Genomic DNA, 19,781 nt, shown 5'->3' on the forward strand with positions numbered 1-19,781 from the left:
TCCCCTCGAATACTGCAGTGCATTTTAACCAAAATAACTTCAAAAGCGTGCTTCAACACCCGCCAGGGTAGCCGAGAGCGCTAATGTGCTGCTTCCTGAGCTCTGCTAGGCACGCCGGCTCCGGATCGCCCGGCGAATTAACGACGAGGGCTGGTACGCCAGGCAGCCTGGATGTGGTTTTTCGGCGGTTTTCCGCGTCACCCAACGTGAATACCGGGCTGGTCCCCAAGTTCCACGTCAGTTACACAACTAGCACACATTTGAAATTTTTCTCACTATTCCATGGCTTACACTAGACGCAGACAACTTGGGTACACTACTTCCATCCTGCGGGGTTCGGGGTGGAGGCAAGAAGGGCATCCGACCACCTGCTGCAGCTAACGCCGCCAAATAAATAGTAACAAGGCCGACCGCGCATTGCAGCGGGAAAATGGCCTCAAGAAAATGATGAGTGTTTCAACAACTACAAAATTAATAGAAAGTACAAGATGAAGCACGTTTAACTTGTGGCATCTAGAGTTCAAAAATAGACAAACTACAATGGAGACTTGGGAAAAAGGTTTTTTTTAGAGTGTTGTCGTTTAATCCAGCTTGCTGAAAAGCTCCCTAGGTGTTTACTGTAGCTCTGATTGGGATTTGAAGTCGCCTGCAACATACCCCACCTTTCCACCAGCACAAGATTAATAGCATGAATTGTGCCCCTTGCTCACACCCCCATTCCTTTCGAAGCAAGGTTATTACACACATCAAAAAAAGTTTTGCATCACCTAGCTTCCGAAAGTTCCGGAACCTGTACAGAAAATCGGAATAGAGATCAACATCATTTCCGCCCTTTTTGATGTTCATGAAAACCGCACATTGCATGTTTTACCAACATACAGCGAGACCATCAGAGCTGGTGGTCCAGATTGCTGCACACACCGGTACCTCTAATACCCAGTAGCACGTTCTCTTGCGTTGATGCTTTCCTGTATTCGTCGTGGCATAATATCCACAAGTTCATCAAGGCACTGTTGGTCCAGATTGTGCCACTCCTCAACGACGATTCGGTGTAGAGCCCTCAGAATGGTTGATGGGTCACGTCGTCCATAAACAGCCCTTTTCAATCTACCCCAGGCATGTTTGATAGGGTTCATGTCTGGAGAACATGCTGGCCATCCTGAAGGAAGTCATTCACAAGGTGTGCACGATGGGGGAGCGAATTGTCGTCCATGAAGACAAATGCTTCGTCAATATGCTGCCGATATGGTTGCACTATTGGTCTGAGGATGGCATTCACGTATCGTACAGCCATGGTGCCTTCCATCACCACCACCGGCGTACGTCGGCCCCACATAATGTCACCCCAAAACAGCAGGGAACCTCCACCTTGCTGCACTTGCTGGACAATGTGTTTAAGGTGTTCAGCCTGACCGGGTTGCTTCCAAACACGTCTCCGACGATTGTCTGATTGAAGGCATATGCGACACTCATCGGTGAAGAGAACGCGATGCCAATCCTAAGCGGTCCATTCGGCATGTTGTCTCGTCATGGACGTTGGGAGTGAAGTTACGCATCATGCAGCCTATTGCGCACAGTTTGAGTCGTAACACGACGTCCTGTGGCTGCACGAAAAACATTATTCAATATGATGGCGTTGCTGTCAGGTTTCCTCCGAGCCATAATCCGTAGGTAACTGTCTTACACTGTAGTAGCCCTTTGGTGGCTTGAGCGAGGCATGTCACCGACAGTTTCTGTCTGTCTGTATCTCCTCCATGTCCGAACGACATCGCTTTGGTTCACTCCGAGACGTCTGGACACTTTCCTTGTTGAGATCCCTTCCTGGTACAAAGTAACAATGCGGACGCGATCGAACTGCGGTATTGACCGCCTAGGCATGATTGAACTACAGGCAACACGAGCCGTGCACCTCCTTCCTGGTGGAATGACTGGAACTGATCGGCTAACGGACCCCCACTGTCTAATAGGCGCTGCACGTGCATGGTTGTTTACATCTTTGGGCAGGCTTAGTGACATCTCTGGACAGTCAAAGGGACTATGTCTGTGCTACAATATCCACAGTCAACGTCTGTCTTCAGGAGTTCTTGGAACCGGGGTGATGCAAAACTTTGATGTGTGTATAAGGAGCCGAAGGAACACGCCAACTAAACTTTGCAGCCATGTTTACAAGCACACTACAGACGGGAAATAGCTGTAGCGATACCAGTGTTCCAGGCGGTTGCGTTTCCCACTTTAGTGAACAAAAGTCGAACGACTTTTATGATGAATTCTACAGCGAGGCTTTAGATTTGATTTTATTTCTTTGGCAAAATGTGATATTTGACAAAGTTCCTTATTACACTATCAAATTTCTGTGACATAAATATTTGACATCAACTTTGACAAAGAAATATGATAGTGTAATAGCGGCCTTACAACCGCAAATCCCATGGAAGCCCAGGTGAACGTCCCCCTTAGTACAGGACGACCTGAACTACTTCAATGGGTCGTAACTTCCCTTCCAAACCTAGTTGACACGAGAATGTTGTTTTAATGTTGTCAGTACCTCCGAGGGAATCTGAAGTGCCACCCGTTGTTGGAAAGTTGATTGTGGTTTCTGCGCAAGAGGTCCTTTGCCCGGTATACTGCTGCACAAGCTCGGCTCGTCTTCGTTCGTTCGCATACCCTCGCGGTTTGTGAAGTCTATGTGTAGTTCTGGCCGCGGTACAATGAAGAGCAACTCAGTGACTCGTTTGCTGCCTTTTAGCTGATAGAGGCATGCGGGTTTTTACTGTGAAAACACACTGGAAGACAGACCCATTGGTTATAACAAAACTGGCATTCCACAGAGAATTCAATGTGCGTGATGGTCCAACAGAAGCAACAGTTTTATCGATTGCTAGGAAACTGGAGACACCTGGTGTACTAAACAGTGACAGTGGTCAACATAAAACAGTACTGAGTGCAGACGTTAGTGATAATGTTCGAAGACACTGGAGAACTCACTAAGAAAATCGTTGCGTTGATCGAGCCGGGAGACAGGCATTTTACATGGCATGTGTCAGAAACCTGCAGAGAAATTGGCACTGCGCCTGTACAGAGTGCATATGATGCAAGCATTGCAAGAAACAGATCGTGAGAAAAGAATGCATTACTGTCAATGATTTCAGGGGATTCATATTCAAGGTCCTGACATTCTCAGCCGAACTTCGTTTAAAGATGAGTAGTGGTTCCATCTATCAGGCTACATCAACACACAACACAGCTGATAATGGGTTGGTGTAAACCCCTGTGTCATCCAAACAAGCACCACTGCATGATCAAAAGGCAGGAGCGGGGTGTTTGCACCATTTTCTTTGATACGACCATAGACACTACAGTTTATATGGGCATCTTCAACACATTTGTGAATCAAATGGACGTCGCCGAAGTTATACAAGGTTATTTCCAACAAGATGGAGCAATGTGCCAAACGTCTAACGCATTAGTGCAACATGTAAATACACTCACGCTCTGGTGGGCCGTTTGCGGGTTGAAATCACCTCCTGGTATGACCATGCGGAGCATTTGACCTGCGGTCGTTGCACGATGGTGCTGGCAGCAGTCCACATACGCAGAAGTGTGTTGGTGCATGTCAGAGTACAGCGCAGCGAGTAAGTGTGCAGAAGTTTTCAGACGTGCTAATGGTGACTGTGTGTTGAAAATGGCTCGAAGAACACATATTGACGACGTTATGAAGGGTAGAATACTAGGGCGACTGGAGGCTGGTCAAACAAAGCAGGTCGTAGCATGGGCCCTCCGTGTGCCACAAAGTGTGATCTCAAGATTATGGCAACGATTCCAGCACACAGGGAACGTATCCAGACGTTACAGTATGGGACGTCCACAGTGTACAACACCACAAGAAGACCGATATCTCACTATCAGTGCCCGCAGACGGCCACGGAGTACTGCAGGTTGCCTTGCTCGGGACCATACTGCAGACACTGGAACGGTTGTCTCCAGACACAGTCTGGAGACGACTGAACAGACCTGCAAGGTGCATTCCACAGACCCCTGATCACAGGAGAGCCTGTAAAGCCTGGTGTCAAGAACACAATACATGGTCATTAGAACAGTGGTCCCAGGTTATGTTCACAGATGAGTGCAGGTATAGACTGAACAGTGATTCTCGCCGGGTTTTCATCTGGCGTGAACCAGGCAGCAGATACCAACCCCATAATGTCCTTGAAAGGGACCTGTATGGACGTCGTGTTTTGATGGTGTGGGGCGGGATTATGATTGGTGCACGTACACCCCTGCATGTCTTTGACAGAGGAACTGTAACAGGTCAGGTGCATCGGGACTTCATTTTGCACCAGTATGTCCACCTTTTCAGGGGTGCAGTGGGTGTCACCTTCCTCCTGATGGATGATAACGCACAGCCCCACTGAGCTGCCATCATGGAGGAGTTCCTTGAAACAGAAGATATCAGGCGAATGGAGTGGCCTGCCTGTTCTGCAGACCTAAACCCCATCGAACACGTCTGAGATGCTCTCGGTCGACGTGTTGCTGTACGTCTTCAAACCCCTAGGACACTTCAGGAGCTCCGACAGGCACTGGTGCAAGAATGGAAGACTATATCGCAGTTGCTGCTCGACCACCTGATCCAGAGTATGTCAACCCGTTGTGCAGCATGTGTACGTGTGCATCATATCCCATACTGATGTAGGGGTACATGCGCAGGAAACAGTCGTGTTTTGAAGCACACGTGTTTTGGGACGGTTTTCTCAACTTATCACAAATACCGTGGACTTTCAGATCTGTGTCGTGTGTGTTCCCTATGTGTCTATGCTATTAGTGGCAGTTTTGTGTAGTGCCACGTTGTGTGGCACCACATTCTGCAATTACCCTTAATTTATGAGCATGAGTGTAGTTTATTTGGTGACTTGGGGGAGAGAGGGGGGGATTATGTCGGGTGATCCGAAGGCCACAAATTTTTTCAGATTATTCAGATACTTTCTCGTAGGGGTATCTTAAAACCAGAGTGCAGAAGAATAGACCGTGGTCAACTGCAGAACTCCGCGAGGCCATTACACAGGAAATGAGAAACATTGGCGAGGACACATCTTACAGAGCGTCGCGGAATATGGTGAAACGAGTACAGCTGCGTGTCGATGCTGGTAAACGCAATTTTCAACATCTGCTATGAGAATTTTGTGTGTATCTATGTAGCCTCCCAATTGCATATTATCATCTCCCAAAATTGGAAATGTGTCATAATTTATGACTCAGTAAAGTAGTTCAAGTTTATATCGATGCACGGGGAGAGTGCTTGAACAGGTGCTATGATATCAGAGAGGTCACACGCTCACAGCAAGCAGCTATCCACGAGCATGAACACAAGGTGATTCCGATGTCCGAAAAAAAGTTTCTCACAGTCATTTCCTCCTTTTCCTCTGCTTGTATTAACCTTCAGTACTTGTGACTTTCCCCTTAGCAGAGCAAAGATGACTGATGGAACAGGAGAAAAGCATTTTTGTCCTTCCCAATACTTCTGATACTTCCTACAGTTAGTACAGCCAATAATCCTCAAAGATTTTTGGACAACATAGTTGTGGTGATTAACAGCGATTAGTATGATTAATCAATTATTCAAACAAAGTCTTAATCGCATTTATTATTATTATACCGCCAACCGGTTTCAACCCGACGTAGGGGTCACCTTCTGGACGTTTACACTGTGAAATTATACATATCCGTCAGAAAGACTCCATTACACAACAGCTAAAATTACGTAAATTTAAAATATGTTACCCATTGGTCGACTGCTGGTGGTGTCACTCCTGTCTACATAACGGCAGGAACTATGCGAGACTAACCCTTCGTATGGGCTTAAATAGCGTGCTGAGATCACGTGAATAGACGGCGTCCTCACCACAAGAAGTAGAGTGCTTTGTAGTCCTTCCATATTAGCCGTTTTAGTAAATTGACTCAAATGTTTTCTACGTAAATGCACGAATAGATATATAATAATACAAGACGACACCAGTTTTTGTGTGTCACAAAATGTTATACTTTATATTATGGTTCAAATGGCTCTGAGCACTATGGGACTCAACATCTTAGGTCACAAGTCCCCTAGAACTTAGAACTACTTAAACCTAACTAACCTAAGGACACCACACACACCCATGCCCGAGGCAGGATTGGAACCTGCGACCGTAGCAGTCCCGCGGTTCCGGACTGCAGCGCCAGAACCGCACGGCCACCGCGGCCGGCTTATATTATGGCACATAATGTAATATACTTTTACGAATTTCACGAGTTCACTACGGAACATTTGTTGTTGTTGTTGTCTTCAGCGCTGAGACTGGTTTGATGCAACTCTCCATGCTACTCTATCCTGTGCAAGCTCCTTCATCTCGCAGTACTTACTGCAACCTACAGCCTTCTGAATCTGCTTAGTGTATTCATCTCTTGATCTCCCTCTACGATTTTTACCCTCCACGCTGCCCTCCAATGCTAAATTTATGATCCCTTGATGACTCAGAACATGTCCTACCAACCGGTCCCTTCTTCTTGTCAAGTTGTGCCACAAATTCCTCTTCTCCCCAATTCTATTCAATACCTCCTCATTAGTTATGTGATCTACCCATCTAATCTTCAGCATTCTTCTGTAGCACCACATTTTGAAAGCTTCTGTTCTCTTGTCTACACTATTTATCGTCCACGTTTCACTTCCATACATGGCTACACTCCATACAAATACTTTCAGAAACGACTTCCTGACACTTAAATCAATACTCGATGTTAACAAATTTCTGTTCTTCAGAAACAGTTTCCTTGCCATTGCCAGTCTACATTTTATATCCTCTCTACTTCGACCATCATCAGTTATTTTGCTCCCCAAATAGCAAAACTCATTTACTACTTTAAGTGACTCATTTCCTAATCTAATTCCCTCAGCATCACCCGACTTATTTCGACTACATTCTATTATCCTCGTTTTGCTTTTGTTGATGTTCATCTTATATCCTCCTTTCAAGACACTGTCCATTCCGTTCAACTACTCTTCCAAGTCCTTTGCTGTCTCTGACAGAACCACAATGTCATGGGTGAACCTCAAAGTTTTTCTTTCTTCTCCATGGATTTTAATACCTACTCCGAACTTATCTTTTGTTTCTTTTACTGCTTGCTCAATACACAGATTGAATAACATCGGGGAGAGGCTACAACCCTGTCTCACTTCCTTCACAACCGCTGCTTCCCTTTCATGTCCCTCAACTGCCATCTGGTTTCTGTACAAATTGAAAATAGCCTTTCGCTTCCTGTATTTTACCCCTGCCACCTTTAGAATTTGAAAGAGAGTATTCCAGTCAACATTAAAAGCTTTCTGTAAGTCTACAAATGCTAGAAACGTAGGTTTGCCTTTCCTTAATCTTTCTTCTAAGAGAAGTCGTAAGGTCAGTATTGCCTCACGTGTTCCAATATTTCTACGGAATCCAAACTGATCTTCCCCAAGGTCGGCTTCAACATTTGTTATTATTTTATAATTAACACTATAATTGTAACTCTTTTTAAATGGAATGGTTCCGTTTTCTGTTATTTATTGTCACTTAAATTCATGTTAAACCAAGGTGACTAGTAATTACATATAATAAACTGTATTAAATGCCGTTGATCGCCGCTGGGGCTGTTGCCCTCTATTCACGTGATCTCAGCACGCTATTTAAGCCCATACGAAGGGTTAGTCTCGCATAGTTGCCTGCCATTATGTAGACAGGAGTGACACCACCAGCAGTCGACCAGTGGGTAACATATTTTAAATTTACGTAATTTTAGCTGTTGTATAATGGAGTCTTTCTGACGGATATATATAATTTCACAGTGTAAACGCCCAGAAGGTGACCCCTACGTCGGGTTGAAACCGGTTGGCGGTATAATAATAATAAATGCGATTAAGACTGTTTTTGAATAATTGAATAATCCTCAAAGTCTATCGGAGGAAGGGCTACTGGTACTGCATTGTCACGTGATACGTAGTTACGACTCTGGATTCAGAAGAGTACTCACCCACAGCCTGTCGGTCCACCAGGCTGCCGCATCAGGGTTCGTGAAGTCGACGACGCCGGCTTCGCCGTTCCACCAGGAGGTATTGGCACTGCCGTTCGTATTGGTGACGAAGTACCCACTGGCGAGGGCCTCGGAATAGAACGGCTCGCAGTCGATGTTGACGAACGGGTGCACCCACAGGGTGACGCGGAAGCCCAGGTCGTGGAGATCCCGCGTGAGGTTGCTCACGCTGGGGAACCTGGTCGCGTCGAACGTCAGACTGCCGTAGCAGCTCTCCCACGAGTCGTCTATCTCGATCTGGCTGTTGTTGAAGCCGTTGGCGACCACTTCCGCGGCCAGCTGCCTCACCGTCGAGTCGTCGATGTCCCGCTTGTAGCGCGCCCACGTCGACCAGATGGGGTGCGTGACCATGCGCTCATCCGGCACTCCGGAGGGCCTGCCCAGGAACCTCTCGACGGCGTCCTCGTGCGCCTCCCTCGCGTCCCCGAACACGCACGTCGTCTCGTTGAGTACGATGATGTCTCCCTCCAGGGGGTACGGGGGCTCCAGCTGAGCGGCCACGCCCAGGCAGCCCACCGAGTCGTTCTCGTTCTGGTTGACGAACAGCTGCATTTCCGGCGCCGCGTGCATGTACCTGCCGTCGGAGAAGAGCCAGTAGCGCTCGGCCACGCCCACGTTGTCCTCCTGCTTGGTGACGTACGCGTAGTTTCTGTACACGACCGACTCTGTGGGCCAGTACTGGTAGTACTGCTCTGGGCCGCCGTAGAGGTGGCTGCCGCTGAAAGGAGTGCACGTCTGTACAAAGTATATTGATGAGACGTTGAACGACATGTAAGTCGTGACACACTCTCCCGCCCTTGCCGAATGCTCGACGACAACCCTCGATTCCTGGAACTCGAAACAATCACTGGACCCAGCACCATCGCATGGACTAGGAACACCCTCGTATCCCAATACAACGACCGAGCCGACGTCTCCACCTGCAAAAATCAAAATACATTTGTCTCGCAGCAACACTATGTATTCCTAAAGCAAATCCGTAGTCAACAGTATATGTAGAGTAGAAATCTACACTGAAGCGCCAGTTCCCCACAGTCGTTTAATGAACAAAGTAAGAGCATATGGACTGTCAGACCAATTGTGTGATTGGATTGAGGAGTTCCTAGATAACAGAACGCAGCATGTTATTCTCAATGGAGATAAGTCTTCCGAAGTAAGAGTGATTTCAGACGTGCCGCAGGGGGGTGTCGTAGGACCGTTGCTATTCACAATATCCATAAATGACCATGTGGATGACATCGGAAGTTCACTGAGGCTTTTTGCGGATGATGCTGTAGTATATCGAGAGGTTGTAACAATGGAAAATTGTACTGAAATGCAGGAGGATCTGCAGCGAATTGACGCATGGTGCAGGGAATGGCTATTGAATCTCAATGTAGACAAGTGTAATGTGCTGCGAATACATAGAAAGATAGTTCCCCTATCATTTAGCTACAAAATAGCAGGTCAGCAACTGGAAGCAGTTAATACCATAAATTATCTGGGAGCACGCATTAGGAGTGATTTAAAATGGATTGATCATATAAAGTTGATCGACGGTAAAGCAGATGCCACACTGAGATTCATTGGAAGAATCCTAAGGAAATGCAATCCGAAAACAAAGGAAGTAGGTTACAGTACGCTTGTTCGCCCACTGCTTGAATACTGCTCAGCAGTATGGTATCTGTACCAGATAGGGTTGATAGAAGAGATAGAGAAGATCCGACGGAGAGCAGAGCGCTTCGTTACAGGATCATTTAGCAATAGCGAAAGCGCTACGGAGATGATGGATAAACTCCATTGGAAGACTCTGCAGGAGAGACGCTCAGTAGCTCGGTACGGGAATTTGTTGAAGTTTCGAGAACTTACCTTCACCGAAGAGTCAAGCAGTGTATTGCTCCCTCCTACGTATATCTCGCGAAGAGACCATGAGGATAAAATCAGAGAGATTAGAGCCCACACAGAAGCATACCGACAATCCTTCTTTCCACGAACAATACGAGACTGGAATAGAAGGGAAAACCGATAGAGGTACTCAAGGTACGCTCCGCCACACACTGTCAGGTGGCTTGCGGAGTATGGATGTAGATGTAGAAAGAAACTGATACAGGCATGTCTGTTCAAATGCAGAGATATGTAAACAGGCAGAAGACGGTGCTGCGATCTGCATCGACTGTATGAGACAAGTGTCTGGCGTAGTTGTTAGACCGGTTACCGCTGCTAAAATGACAGATTATCAAGATTTAAGTGACTGGAATGAAACACCTCCCAGGCTGTGACTAAGCCATGTCTCCGCAATATCCTTTCCTCCAGGAGTGCTAGTTCTGCAGGTTCGCAGGAGAGCTTCTGTGAAGTTTGGAAGGTAGGAGACGAGGTACTGGTGGAATTAGGGCTGTGAGGACGGCGCGTGAGTCGTGCTTGGGTAGCTCAGTTGGTAGAGCACTTGCCCGCGAAAGGCAAAGGTCCCGAGTTCGAGTCTCGTTCCGGCACACAGTTTTAATTCGCCAGGAAGTTTCAAGATTTAAGTGAGTTTGAACGTGGTGTTATTGTCGGTGCACGAGCGATTGGATACAGCGTCTCAGATGTATCGATGAAGTGGGGATTTTGCCCTACGACCATTTCACGAGTGAACCGTGAATATCAGGAATCAGGTAAAACATCAAATCTCCGACATCGCTGCGGTCGAAAAAAGATCCTGCAAGAACGGGACCAACGACGACTGAACAGAATCGTTCAACGTGACCTAAGTGCAGTCCTTCCGGAAATTGCTGCAGATTTCAATGCGGGGCCATCAACAAGTGTCAGCGTGCGAACCTTTCAACGAAACACCATCGATATGGGCTTTCGGAGTCGAAAGCCTACTCGTGTGCCCTTGATGATTTCACGACACAAAGCTTTATGCCTCGCCTGTGCGCGTCAACACCGATATTGGACTGTTGCTGACTGGAAACATGTTGTCTGGTCGGACGAGTCTCGTTTGAAATTGTATCGAGCAGATGGACGTGTACGAATATGGAGACAGCCTCACGAATCCATGGACCCTGCATTTCAATTGGGAACTATTCAGGCTGGTGGAGGGTCTGTAATGGTGTGAGGCGTGCGCAGTTGGAGTGATATGTGACTCCTGATACGTCTAGATACGACTCTGGCAGGTGACACGTACGTAAGCAGCCTCTCTGATCACCTGCAGCCATTCATGTCCTTTGTGAACTCCGACGGAGTTGGGCATTTCCAGAATTGCTGCACAATGGCTCCAGGAGCACTCTTCCGAGTTTAAACACTTCCGCTGGCCACCAGACTCTCCAGACATGATCGTTATTGAGCATATCTGGGATGCCTTGCAACGTGCTGTTCAGAAGAGATCGCCACCCCATCGTACTCTTACGGATTTGTGGACAGCCCTGCAGGATTCACGGTGTCAGTTCCCTCCAGCACTACTTCAGACATTAGTCGAGTTCATGCCACGTCGTTTTGCGGCTCTTCTGCGGTCTCGCCGGTGCTCAACATGATATTAGGCAGGCGTACCAGTTTCTTTGGCTCTTCAGTGTGTAACAGGCTAAGTGCCAAAACACTGATTCCGAGTTATTTAGCTTTTTTGTTTTACAAAAGTATTTTAATGAAAAACGTCTACAGTATTTCCATTTATTATCTACTATTGCAATTTTTTAAGTTATCTTTCTTTTCTCAATGAAAATAGGCATTAATTCAGAAAAACGCAGTATGTACTAAATGCCATACGGGTATCAGCAAAAACGAGATAACTGCCAATGAAAGAAAACTCAAGCGTTTATCAGTTTTCTTAAAAATAGACATTTCAGAGATAAATTTTACACATACTTTACCCTGTGATTAAATTATTTTTAATCCTTCTTTTAATTCTATAGAGCACAAAGCAGTTTAAATTGATTAACACTTAGTAATACTATTAAATTAGGTACTTTCAAATACGACAGCATCTGTTTCAGGTCACTTTTCTTTTCAGCTGACAAGTTATTTTTACATTTTTGTGACCGCAAAACAAAGTTTTTTTATTTTGTCAGTGGTAAAGTTGTACGTGCTCTGGTCTCCGGGTTCAATGAACATTGTTCTTGTCCTTAAGACAGCAGGACCAATTTCTTTCATTTGAATCCAACTACATTTGGAAATATTTATTTTCGTTAGTGTATCGGCTGCTTTTTTTAAATACAAATGTGTTCAGGCTGGAGAATAGTAACCACAAATAGATGGTTACGTGCCGCATTCCCTATTCGTTTTGCACGGTACTTAGGTACGTGGTAGTTTGACATCCTTCCAGCCTCTTTAAGTTTTTTCAGTCTGGGCTAAATGTCTGCTGTCACACGCTGCGGACAATTGCAGAGCTCTGGACACCTAGTCCGCTTTAGACTCACCAGTGTGCCAGCACATACCGCTCATGCTGTCCTTCCCGCACTATAGAACTGATCATAACGCGTAGAGCTTTTTGGGTTGTTAGCTGTCCATAAGAAATACATTGGAGAGAAATTATTCCAAGTCCGAGGTACGGAGGAAATCTTGCAGGCCCTGTTCCGAATGCGTTCGGAGTTGACAGTACCCCCGTCTGGGAAACCAGATAGCAAAAATAACTGACAATTATTTATAACTGTTAAAAGTAATTGGATTTGACGGTGTGATGATCCTATGGTTGACATAAGCCACTTGCATTTGATTTTACTGCCACAATTGAACACTTCACGACCCTCAAGCAGTGTAGTGTCCTGCGATCGGCAGGGAAGAACTAAGAGTCATTTGAGTTCCGATTGGTGTAACATGTTGCATGTTGTCTGCTGAAGTAGTTCTGTGTTGTTTTCGAAAGTCTGTTACTGTTTCAGTCCGATGGCGATGTTTCTCTCTACGCTGCTGAAAGGGGTTAGCAACCCATCTTGCGTGTCGGTTCTGCGGGCCCTCTAACAATAAGGGACCGCTACGACATTTCTCCAACTGGGAAAAAACGCACAGCAGCACAAACGTCCATAGGAGTAGGGGCGTCCTGGTCGACGTCCATGGGTTCATGGTTAGCTCGGGCGCGAGGCGGCAACGCAGCACGGGCAGCTGGCGGCGGAGACAGCGGCGGAGGCGGAAGCGGAGGTTCCGCCACAGGGCAGGCGGTGACAGGCACTGGCAGCTACCCCCTCCCCCCCTCCCAGGGCGTCGTAGTCCACCAGACTGGGGCATAGCTGGTTGAGGTGCTCACGACGGCAGAACCGTCGGCCCACCTGAGAGACACCATCGCTCGGCCGCAGAGCTCGGTGATGGTGCAGGCACCCAGCGCACCCATGGATGAGAGAAGGTCCTCGACCAGACCTCCTGCCCTACCTGAAAGGAGTGTGTCGGCGTGTGGGCGGAAGGGAGGGTAAGAAGCCTCGGGAACCAGGAAAGATAAGGGTTAGCGGAATGGTCGATCGTGAAGTACCTCTGCTGGACTTTCTGGACTTTTACCGACGGGGAGGGGGGGGGGGGGGCACAGTACATAGCCAAGGAAAGAAGTATGGCCTCCTCCAGTGGGTGATGGCTCTGCAGCTTGTCGGGCTGGGTCTTGAATGTCTGCTCAAAACGTTCCACCCGGCTGTTTCATGCAGGGTGAAATGGAGTGGTATGGGCGAGGGAAATTTCATTGGCAGTGCAGAATTGCTTAAAACTGGTCGAAGTAAACTGTGGACCGTAATCCATAACAATCGTTTCAGGAAGTCCCTCGAGAGCAAAGAGGTGCCGGAGAATGTTGATAGTCTCAGCAGAGGTGGTGTTCGTCATGCGGGAGACATAAGGGTATCCTGACCCGGAGTCGATCAGTATGAGCCACTGGGAAAGAAACGGCTCTGCGAAATCCAAATGGAGACGTTCCCATGGAGCGACAGCATCTGGCCACGAAAAATACTGGTGCGGGGGTGCTTCCTGACATGTTTGGCACGTGGTGCAGGCTGACATGAAGCGGGCAATGTCTTTATCCATACCGCGCCAATAAAGGTGTCGGCGGTCAAGCTGTTTGGTGAGCACGATGCCCCAATGGCCTCGTGGAGAAGGACGAGGACACAACGGCGCAAATCATGCCGCATGACCACCCGAGGAACGTCGGAATCACTGTGCAAAAGGATAACGTCACTGCGGAAAAAGAGACTGCGCCGATGATCCCAAAAGTGTTGGTCCTCTGCATTGCGGACGCTACTACGGATGGTCGGCCAACCCGCAGCGGTTTGGCGGCGGAGACCTTGCATTGTCTGATCCCGAGCGGTGGCCTACTGGACCACATCAGCATCCAATGGAAGTGCGTCCAGAGCTGCGTCTACGTCCGGGACCACATGGAAACAAACCGAGGGGGAAGCGTCAAACTCACGGTCCGCCCCGGCAGGCAGCCAGGACAGAAAATCGGCGTTTGCGTGCCGTTCAGAGGCGTGGTAGACAATATCAAAGTCGAACGTCGCCAGGAAGAGCACCCAGCACTGGAGGCGGCGCGCTGTCCGGGTGGGTGCTGCAGCACCTGTATGAAACAAAGAAACCAAAGGTTTGTGACCTGTCTGCAGCGTTTAATGACGACCGTACACGAAATCGTAGACCTCCACTAGGGCAAAAACCAGACCCAAAGCTTCCGTTTCAGTTTGACTATGTAGGGTGTCCGAAAAGTCTTTCCCTGATTACATAAATTGATAACTCAACTATCAAAGTTTTTTTCAGACATCAGTAAACTTCCACATGAGCACCCTTGGTAGCATGTAGCACATCTAGGGGATATTCAATTTCCGTCCACACATTAGCCAACATCACTGGAGGGATCGATTCAACGACTGTGGTTATCCGTTACCGCAGGGTTTCAAGATCTGGTACATGTGTTCGATAGACCTCGTCCTTGACATAACCCCATAAAAAGAAGTCTAATGGGGTTATGTCAGGAGAGCGTGGAGGCCAAACCATTGGCCCATCACGACCAATCCATCGCCCAGGAAAGGTCATATCGAGATAGGCACAGACGTCCAAAACCCAATGAGGTGGTGCATCGTCTTGCTGAAACAAGACATCGGGGTTATACTGAAGCAGCTGAGGAACAGCATACAGTTGCAACATGTCCAGATACACTGCAGATGTGATGGTTGCCTCAGCATAGAAGAATGGCCCGATAATTCGATCGTGCAATAGCGCGCACCAAACATTCACCTTTGGACTGCCCCTGATGAACTCCATGACCTCGCCAGGGGGTTGTGAACCCCAAATGCGCACATTATGGCGATTCACTACTCCACTCACAAAAAAGGTCGCTTCGTCGGAAAAGGCAATTCGTCTGAGATAACCATCATCGTCCTCATTACGTGATAGCATTTCGACCTCAAAGTCATATCGATGTGAACTGTCATTGGGCAACAAGACCTGAACGATTTTCACTTTGTATGCACGAAACAATAAATGTTTGTGTAAAATGTCATAGAGAGAGCTTTTTGGCATCTGTAATTGACGTGAGGCCCTGCGCACCGATTTCTTCGGACTTCGCAGAAAAGTCTGCCTTACAGCTTCCGCCCTGTCTGCTGAGGTTCTTGGTCGACCAGACCTCGGAAGGTCAGCAACCGATCCTGTGTTCTTGAACTTCTCATACCAGGCGTTAATGCTCTTGACATCAGGTGAATTCCTTCCAAATGTTGTCTGGAAGTGTCTCTGCACTGTGGTTGGTGATCGTGTCTCATGGTACCACAGGACACACTGTCCCTTCTCCTGATTGGTTAACATGGCTTCTTGGGCACTGCACCTCATCCACTACTTACGTACTGCGAACCTAAAACAGAAAAACACTGTGATAGTTGTAAACAATTCGACACAAGTTTCATATTTGTATCTTACTTCTAGCCTGAGTTGTCAATTTATGTAATCGGGGAAAGTCTTTTCGGACACCCTGTATTTGCTTTGAGCCTCGGTCAGTTTTTTCGATGCAAAAACCGCCGGCCTCTCAACGCCGTCGACCACTTGTGAGGGGACCGCAGCCAGGCCAGTGTTCGAGGCGTCGCCAGCGACGATGAGTGGCAGGGAAGGATCGTAAGCGGCCAGACAAGGAGGGCGGGAGAGAGCTGACTTGAGACGTGTGAAATCCAGCTCACACGCCGTATCCCAAACCCAATGTGCGCCCTTGCGCAATAACCTGGTCAGGGGCGCCGAAATCTCGGTGGTATGGGGTATGAAACGCCGATAATAGTTTATTTGACCGAGGACGGACTACAGTTGCTTCACGTTGGTAGGAGGAGGCAGGTTTTGAATCACCGTGACATACTCCCTAGAGACGTGTAGGCTGCGGGCATCAATCGTGAGCCCGAGATAGCTGATCTGTCGCACAAAAAAGTCACACTTTTCTTTCCGGCAACGCAGGCTAGCCTCGGAAAAAACACAGAACAGCCGGTCCAGCTTGTCCGCAAGGTCCAACGCGGACGAGCCACCGCGCGATGACATCGTCCAGATAATTGGCCGCCCCGGGCACCTGGCTTATGAGGCGTTCCAAATAACGTTGGAAAATGGCGGCGCGCTTGCAGTGCCAAACGGGAGGCGGTTGTACCGGAAAAGGTCACACTGGGTATTGATGACTAGGATCTGCTGCGATTCCTTGTCCAACGGCAGCTGGAAATAAGCATCACGCAAATCAATTCTGACGAAAACGGTCGAGCCCGCAAGACTATGTCATCCACCGATGGGACGGGATATGCATTGATGACGAACTGGAAATTTACCGTGACCTTAAAATCGCCACAGATGCGTAAATCACCGTTCGGCGTCTCGACTATCACGATAGGCGTCGGCCAGCGAGTGTGCGCGAAGGGAGAAAGGATGCCCTCATCCTCTAAGCGGCGAAATTCCACCTGGAACCTGTCTCGGAGAGAAAAGGGGACCGGACGGGCCCTTCCTGGGGTGGAGAATGAAAGCACCATGTCGTATTTTCTGAGTAACTTGGCGAGGAGGGTATCCGACGAGGGAATCGACTCCGCTTGCACTGATAAACCCAGATGATCAAAAATGTCCACACTGAGAAGATTAGTAGCTCAAGGGGATCCGACCACCAAAAACTGAGCAGTGAAGGAACGACCATTGTAAGAGATATTTGTGTGGATAAAACGCCGTCGGCGGATATAGAGTGATTACTGAAACTGCGCAAGGCGCGCGTGTACGGGGATAAAAACGGCGAGCCCAAAACGTTGGTATGTAGCACTGTCTACAATAGAGACGGAATATGCGCAACCTCCAAGGTAATGATATAACGGTCACCCGACTGGGGAATGATGGAGAATACTTGGCCTTCAGTGGAATGCGAGGCTTCCAGGCCCTCAGGAGACGATTCGTGACGAGCCTGTGCATCCGCAGGAAGCGTGGCATCGACGCGATGTTTTTGTGGAGCCTGACACACCACGGTGATATGGCCCGCTCGGCTGCAAGCCGTGCATCTTGCTCGCCGGTGGGGGCACTCCGACCGTTAGTGAGTCCGGAAACAGTCTGGCAGGATGGACACTGGGTGAAAGACTTCTTGTCACAGAGTGGGCTGATGGATCGACGAGGCTCCCGCTCGGTGCTTGGCCACTGGCGAACCGCCAAAACAACTGGATCAAGACGCGGTGGTTGTAGCTGGTGAGACTGTTCAAACGCACGAGTGATCGGCAGACATGTGGTACTGTAACTTCAAAGTATCAGCCCAAAGACCATCGTCTGGTGCGTGAAACACCACCATATCGCGAATCACCGAAGAGGCATAAGACTGATTGCAGGCGACGTTGGCGCAGCGGAATTTACAATCGAGGGAGAGACCCTGGAGCGTCGTAATCCATTCCCGATAAGTGTGACCTGGAGACTTTCGACAAGGAAAGAAAGTCTGACGGGTGGAGGTGACGTCTATTTGTGCGTCAAAGTACTGAAAGGGTAGTCCTTAATGTGAGTAAATGAGAGATCTCGAGGGGGACTGCTGAGGGTTCAATTGTTGAATTAAACGATACATCTGTGGACCGAATGCCGCTTTTTTAAAAAAAAAAAGTCATCGATTTTCGTCGTGGATTCCACGTACCAGTAAATGTTGTTACAACCGTTCGACATAACTTGACTATGGTTCGACAGACCTATCGAAAGCTGGAAAAGTCGGTGAAGCCCTGTGCAACGTGTTCAATTTACCTACGATGGAATCAACCCTATGGACAACTCCTTGCAACTCTGGCGAGTGAGAGCGAAGTTCTGAACGTGTGAGCATTGCCTGAATCCGCTGAAGAAGCACCTCAGAAGAGCTGTGTTTGACCAGCCTCCACTCGCCCTAGTATTCTACCCCTGATAACGTCATCAATATGTGTTCTTTGAGCCATTTTCAACACACAGTCACCACTAGCTCGTCTGAAAACGTCTGCACACTTACTCGCTGCACCGTGCTCTGACATGCACCAACTCACCTCTGCGTATGTGGACTGCTGCCAGCACCATCGTGCGACGACCGCAGGTCAAATGCACCGCATGGTCATGCCCCAAGGTGATTTTAACCCCCAAACCACCCAACAGAGCGTTGATTCACCATGTATCAGCATTATCCTTAATTTATGAGCATGAGTTTATATTTATTGTCCTTTCTGAACAATAAATCTCTTGCTTTAGAGTGAAATAGTGAAAAACAAAGTAGTCGAATATTGTGCAGTTTCACTGGCAGACAACCAGTTCTGGTAGTTCATTGTGAAACCACAGGTGCGTCTGTGTGTATGTACGTAGGGGCCTAATTTGGAAATTTCCTAATCGTAGCAGGTAGCAACTCCCTGTGATGTACACTATGCAGTGTTATTCAAACCTAATGTGTGACTCTAAATATTGTTCAAGCAGTATCAGGGTTGAATCATTTCTATAGCTGCAATGGAGGAGTGACGTCACCTCTTTCGATGGAGAGGACAGTGCGGCCGGTATTCTCGTCGTATCGAGTGATGACGTCACCCGCAACTGTCGTCATCAGCACCAGCAGCGACAGCAATGGCGGCACCCCCATTCTGCAGAAAAAAAAAACAGCAAACCTCATGCTCTGACGTGCATATGTGTGTATGCCCTGATAGAAAAAATAATCGCAGCAACAAAAATATTTAATGTAAGTGATGAAATTTGGGTATACATTTGTCTAGGTACAATATTCAAGTGATTAATATTGAAAAATCACAGGTTAATGGCAGTGCGACTTGAGTCATTGCAAATGTGAAATGCTGGTACATTAATAACCGGTGTAGCCGCCAGAATGTTGAGCGCAAACATGCAAATGTGCATGCATTGTGTTGTACAGGCGCCCAATGTCAGTTTGTGCGATGAAATTCCATGCCTTGGTCGGTCAACAGAGAAGCCGTTAATGCTGTTTCTGGATGACGCTGGACATGTCGACGGATGATGTTCCATATGTGCTCGACAGGAGACAGATCTGGTGAACGAGCACGCCAAAGCAACGTGCGGGCACGCTGTAGAGCACGTTGGCTTACAACAGCGGTATGTGTGCGACCGTTATCCTGTTGAAAACACCCTCACCCCCCCCCCCCCCCCAGGATTGCTGTTCATGAATGGCAGAACGACAGGTCGAATCACCAGACTGACGTACAATTTTGAACTCAGAGTGCTAAGGATAACCACGAGAGTGCTCCTGCTGGCCTACTAAATCGCGTCGCAGGCTATAACTCCAATTGTCGGACCAGTGTGTCTAGAATGCAGACAGGTTGGTTGCAGGCACCCAGCTG

General features: G+C 48.0%; 1 protein-coding gene across 1 annotated transcript in view; it reads right to left on the reverse strand.

Annotated features, from left to right (window-relative positions):
• Positions 1-19,054, reverse strand: part of LOC124550640 (myogenesis-regulating glycosidase-like) — a 46,128-nt gene extending 27,074 nt beyond the window's left edge. Inside the window, exons 1-2 of the mRNA XM_047125364.1 lie at positions 18,943-19,054; positions 8,035-9,014 (exon numbers count right to left, since the gene is read on the reverse strand). Coding sequence (XP_046981320.1) covers positions 8,035-9,014; positions 18,943-19,054 — 1,092 coding nt within the window. The remainder of the gene's footprint in view (positions 1-8,034; positions 9,015-18,942) is intronic.
• Positions 19,055-19,781: the final 727 nt, after the last annotated feature.

Source organism: Schistocerca americana, chromosome 9, assembly GCF_021461395.2.
Source record: "Schistocerca americana isolate TAMUIC-IGC-003095 chromosome 9, iqSchAmer2.1, whole genome shotgun sequence".
Taxonomy (NCBI): domain Eukaryota; kingdom Metazoa; phylum Arthropoda; class Insecta; order Orthoptera; family Acrididae; genus Schistocerca; species Schistocerca americana.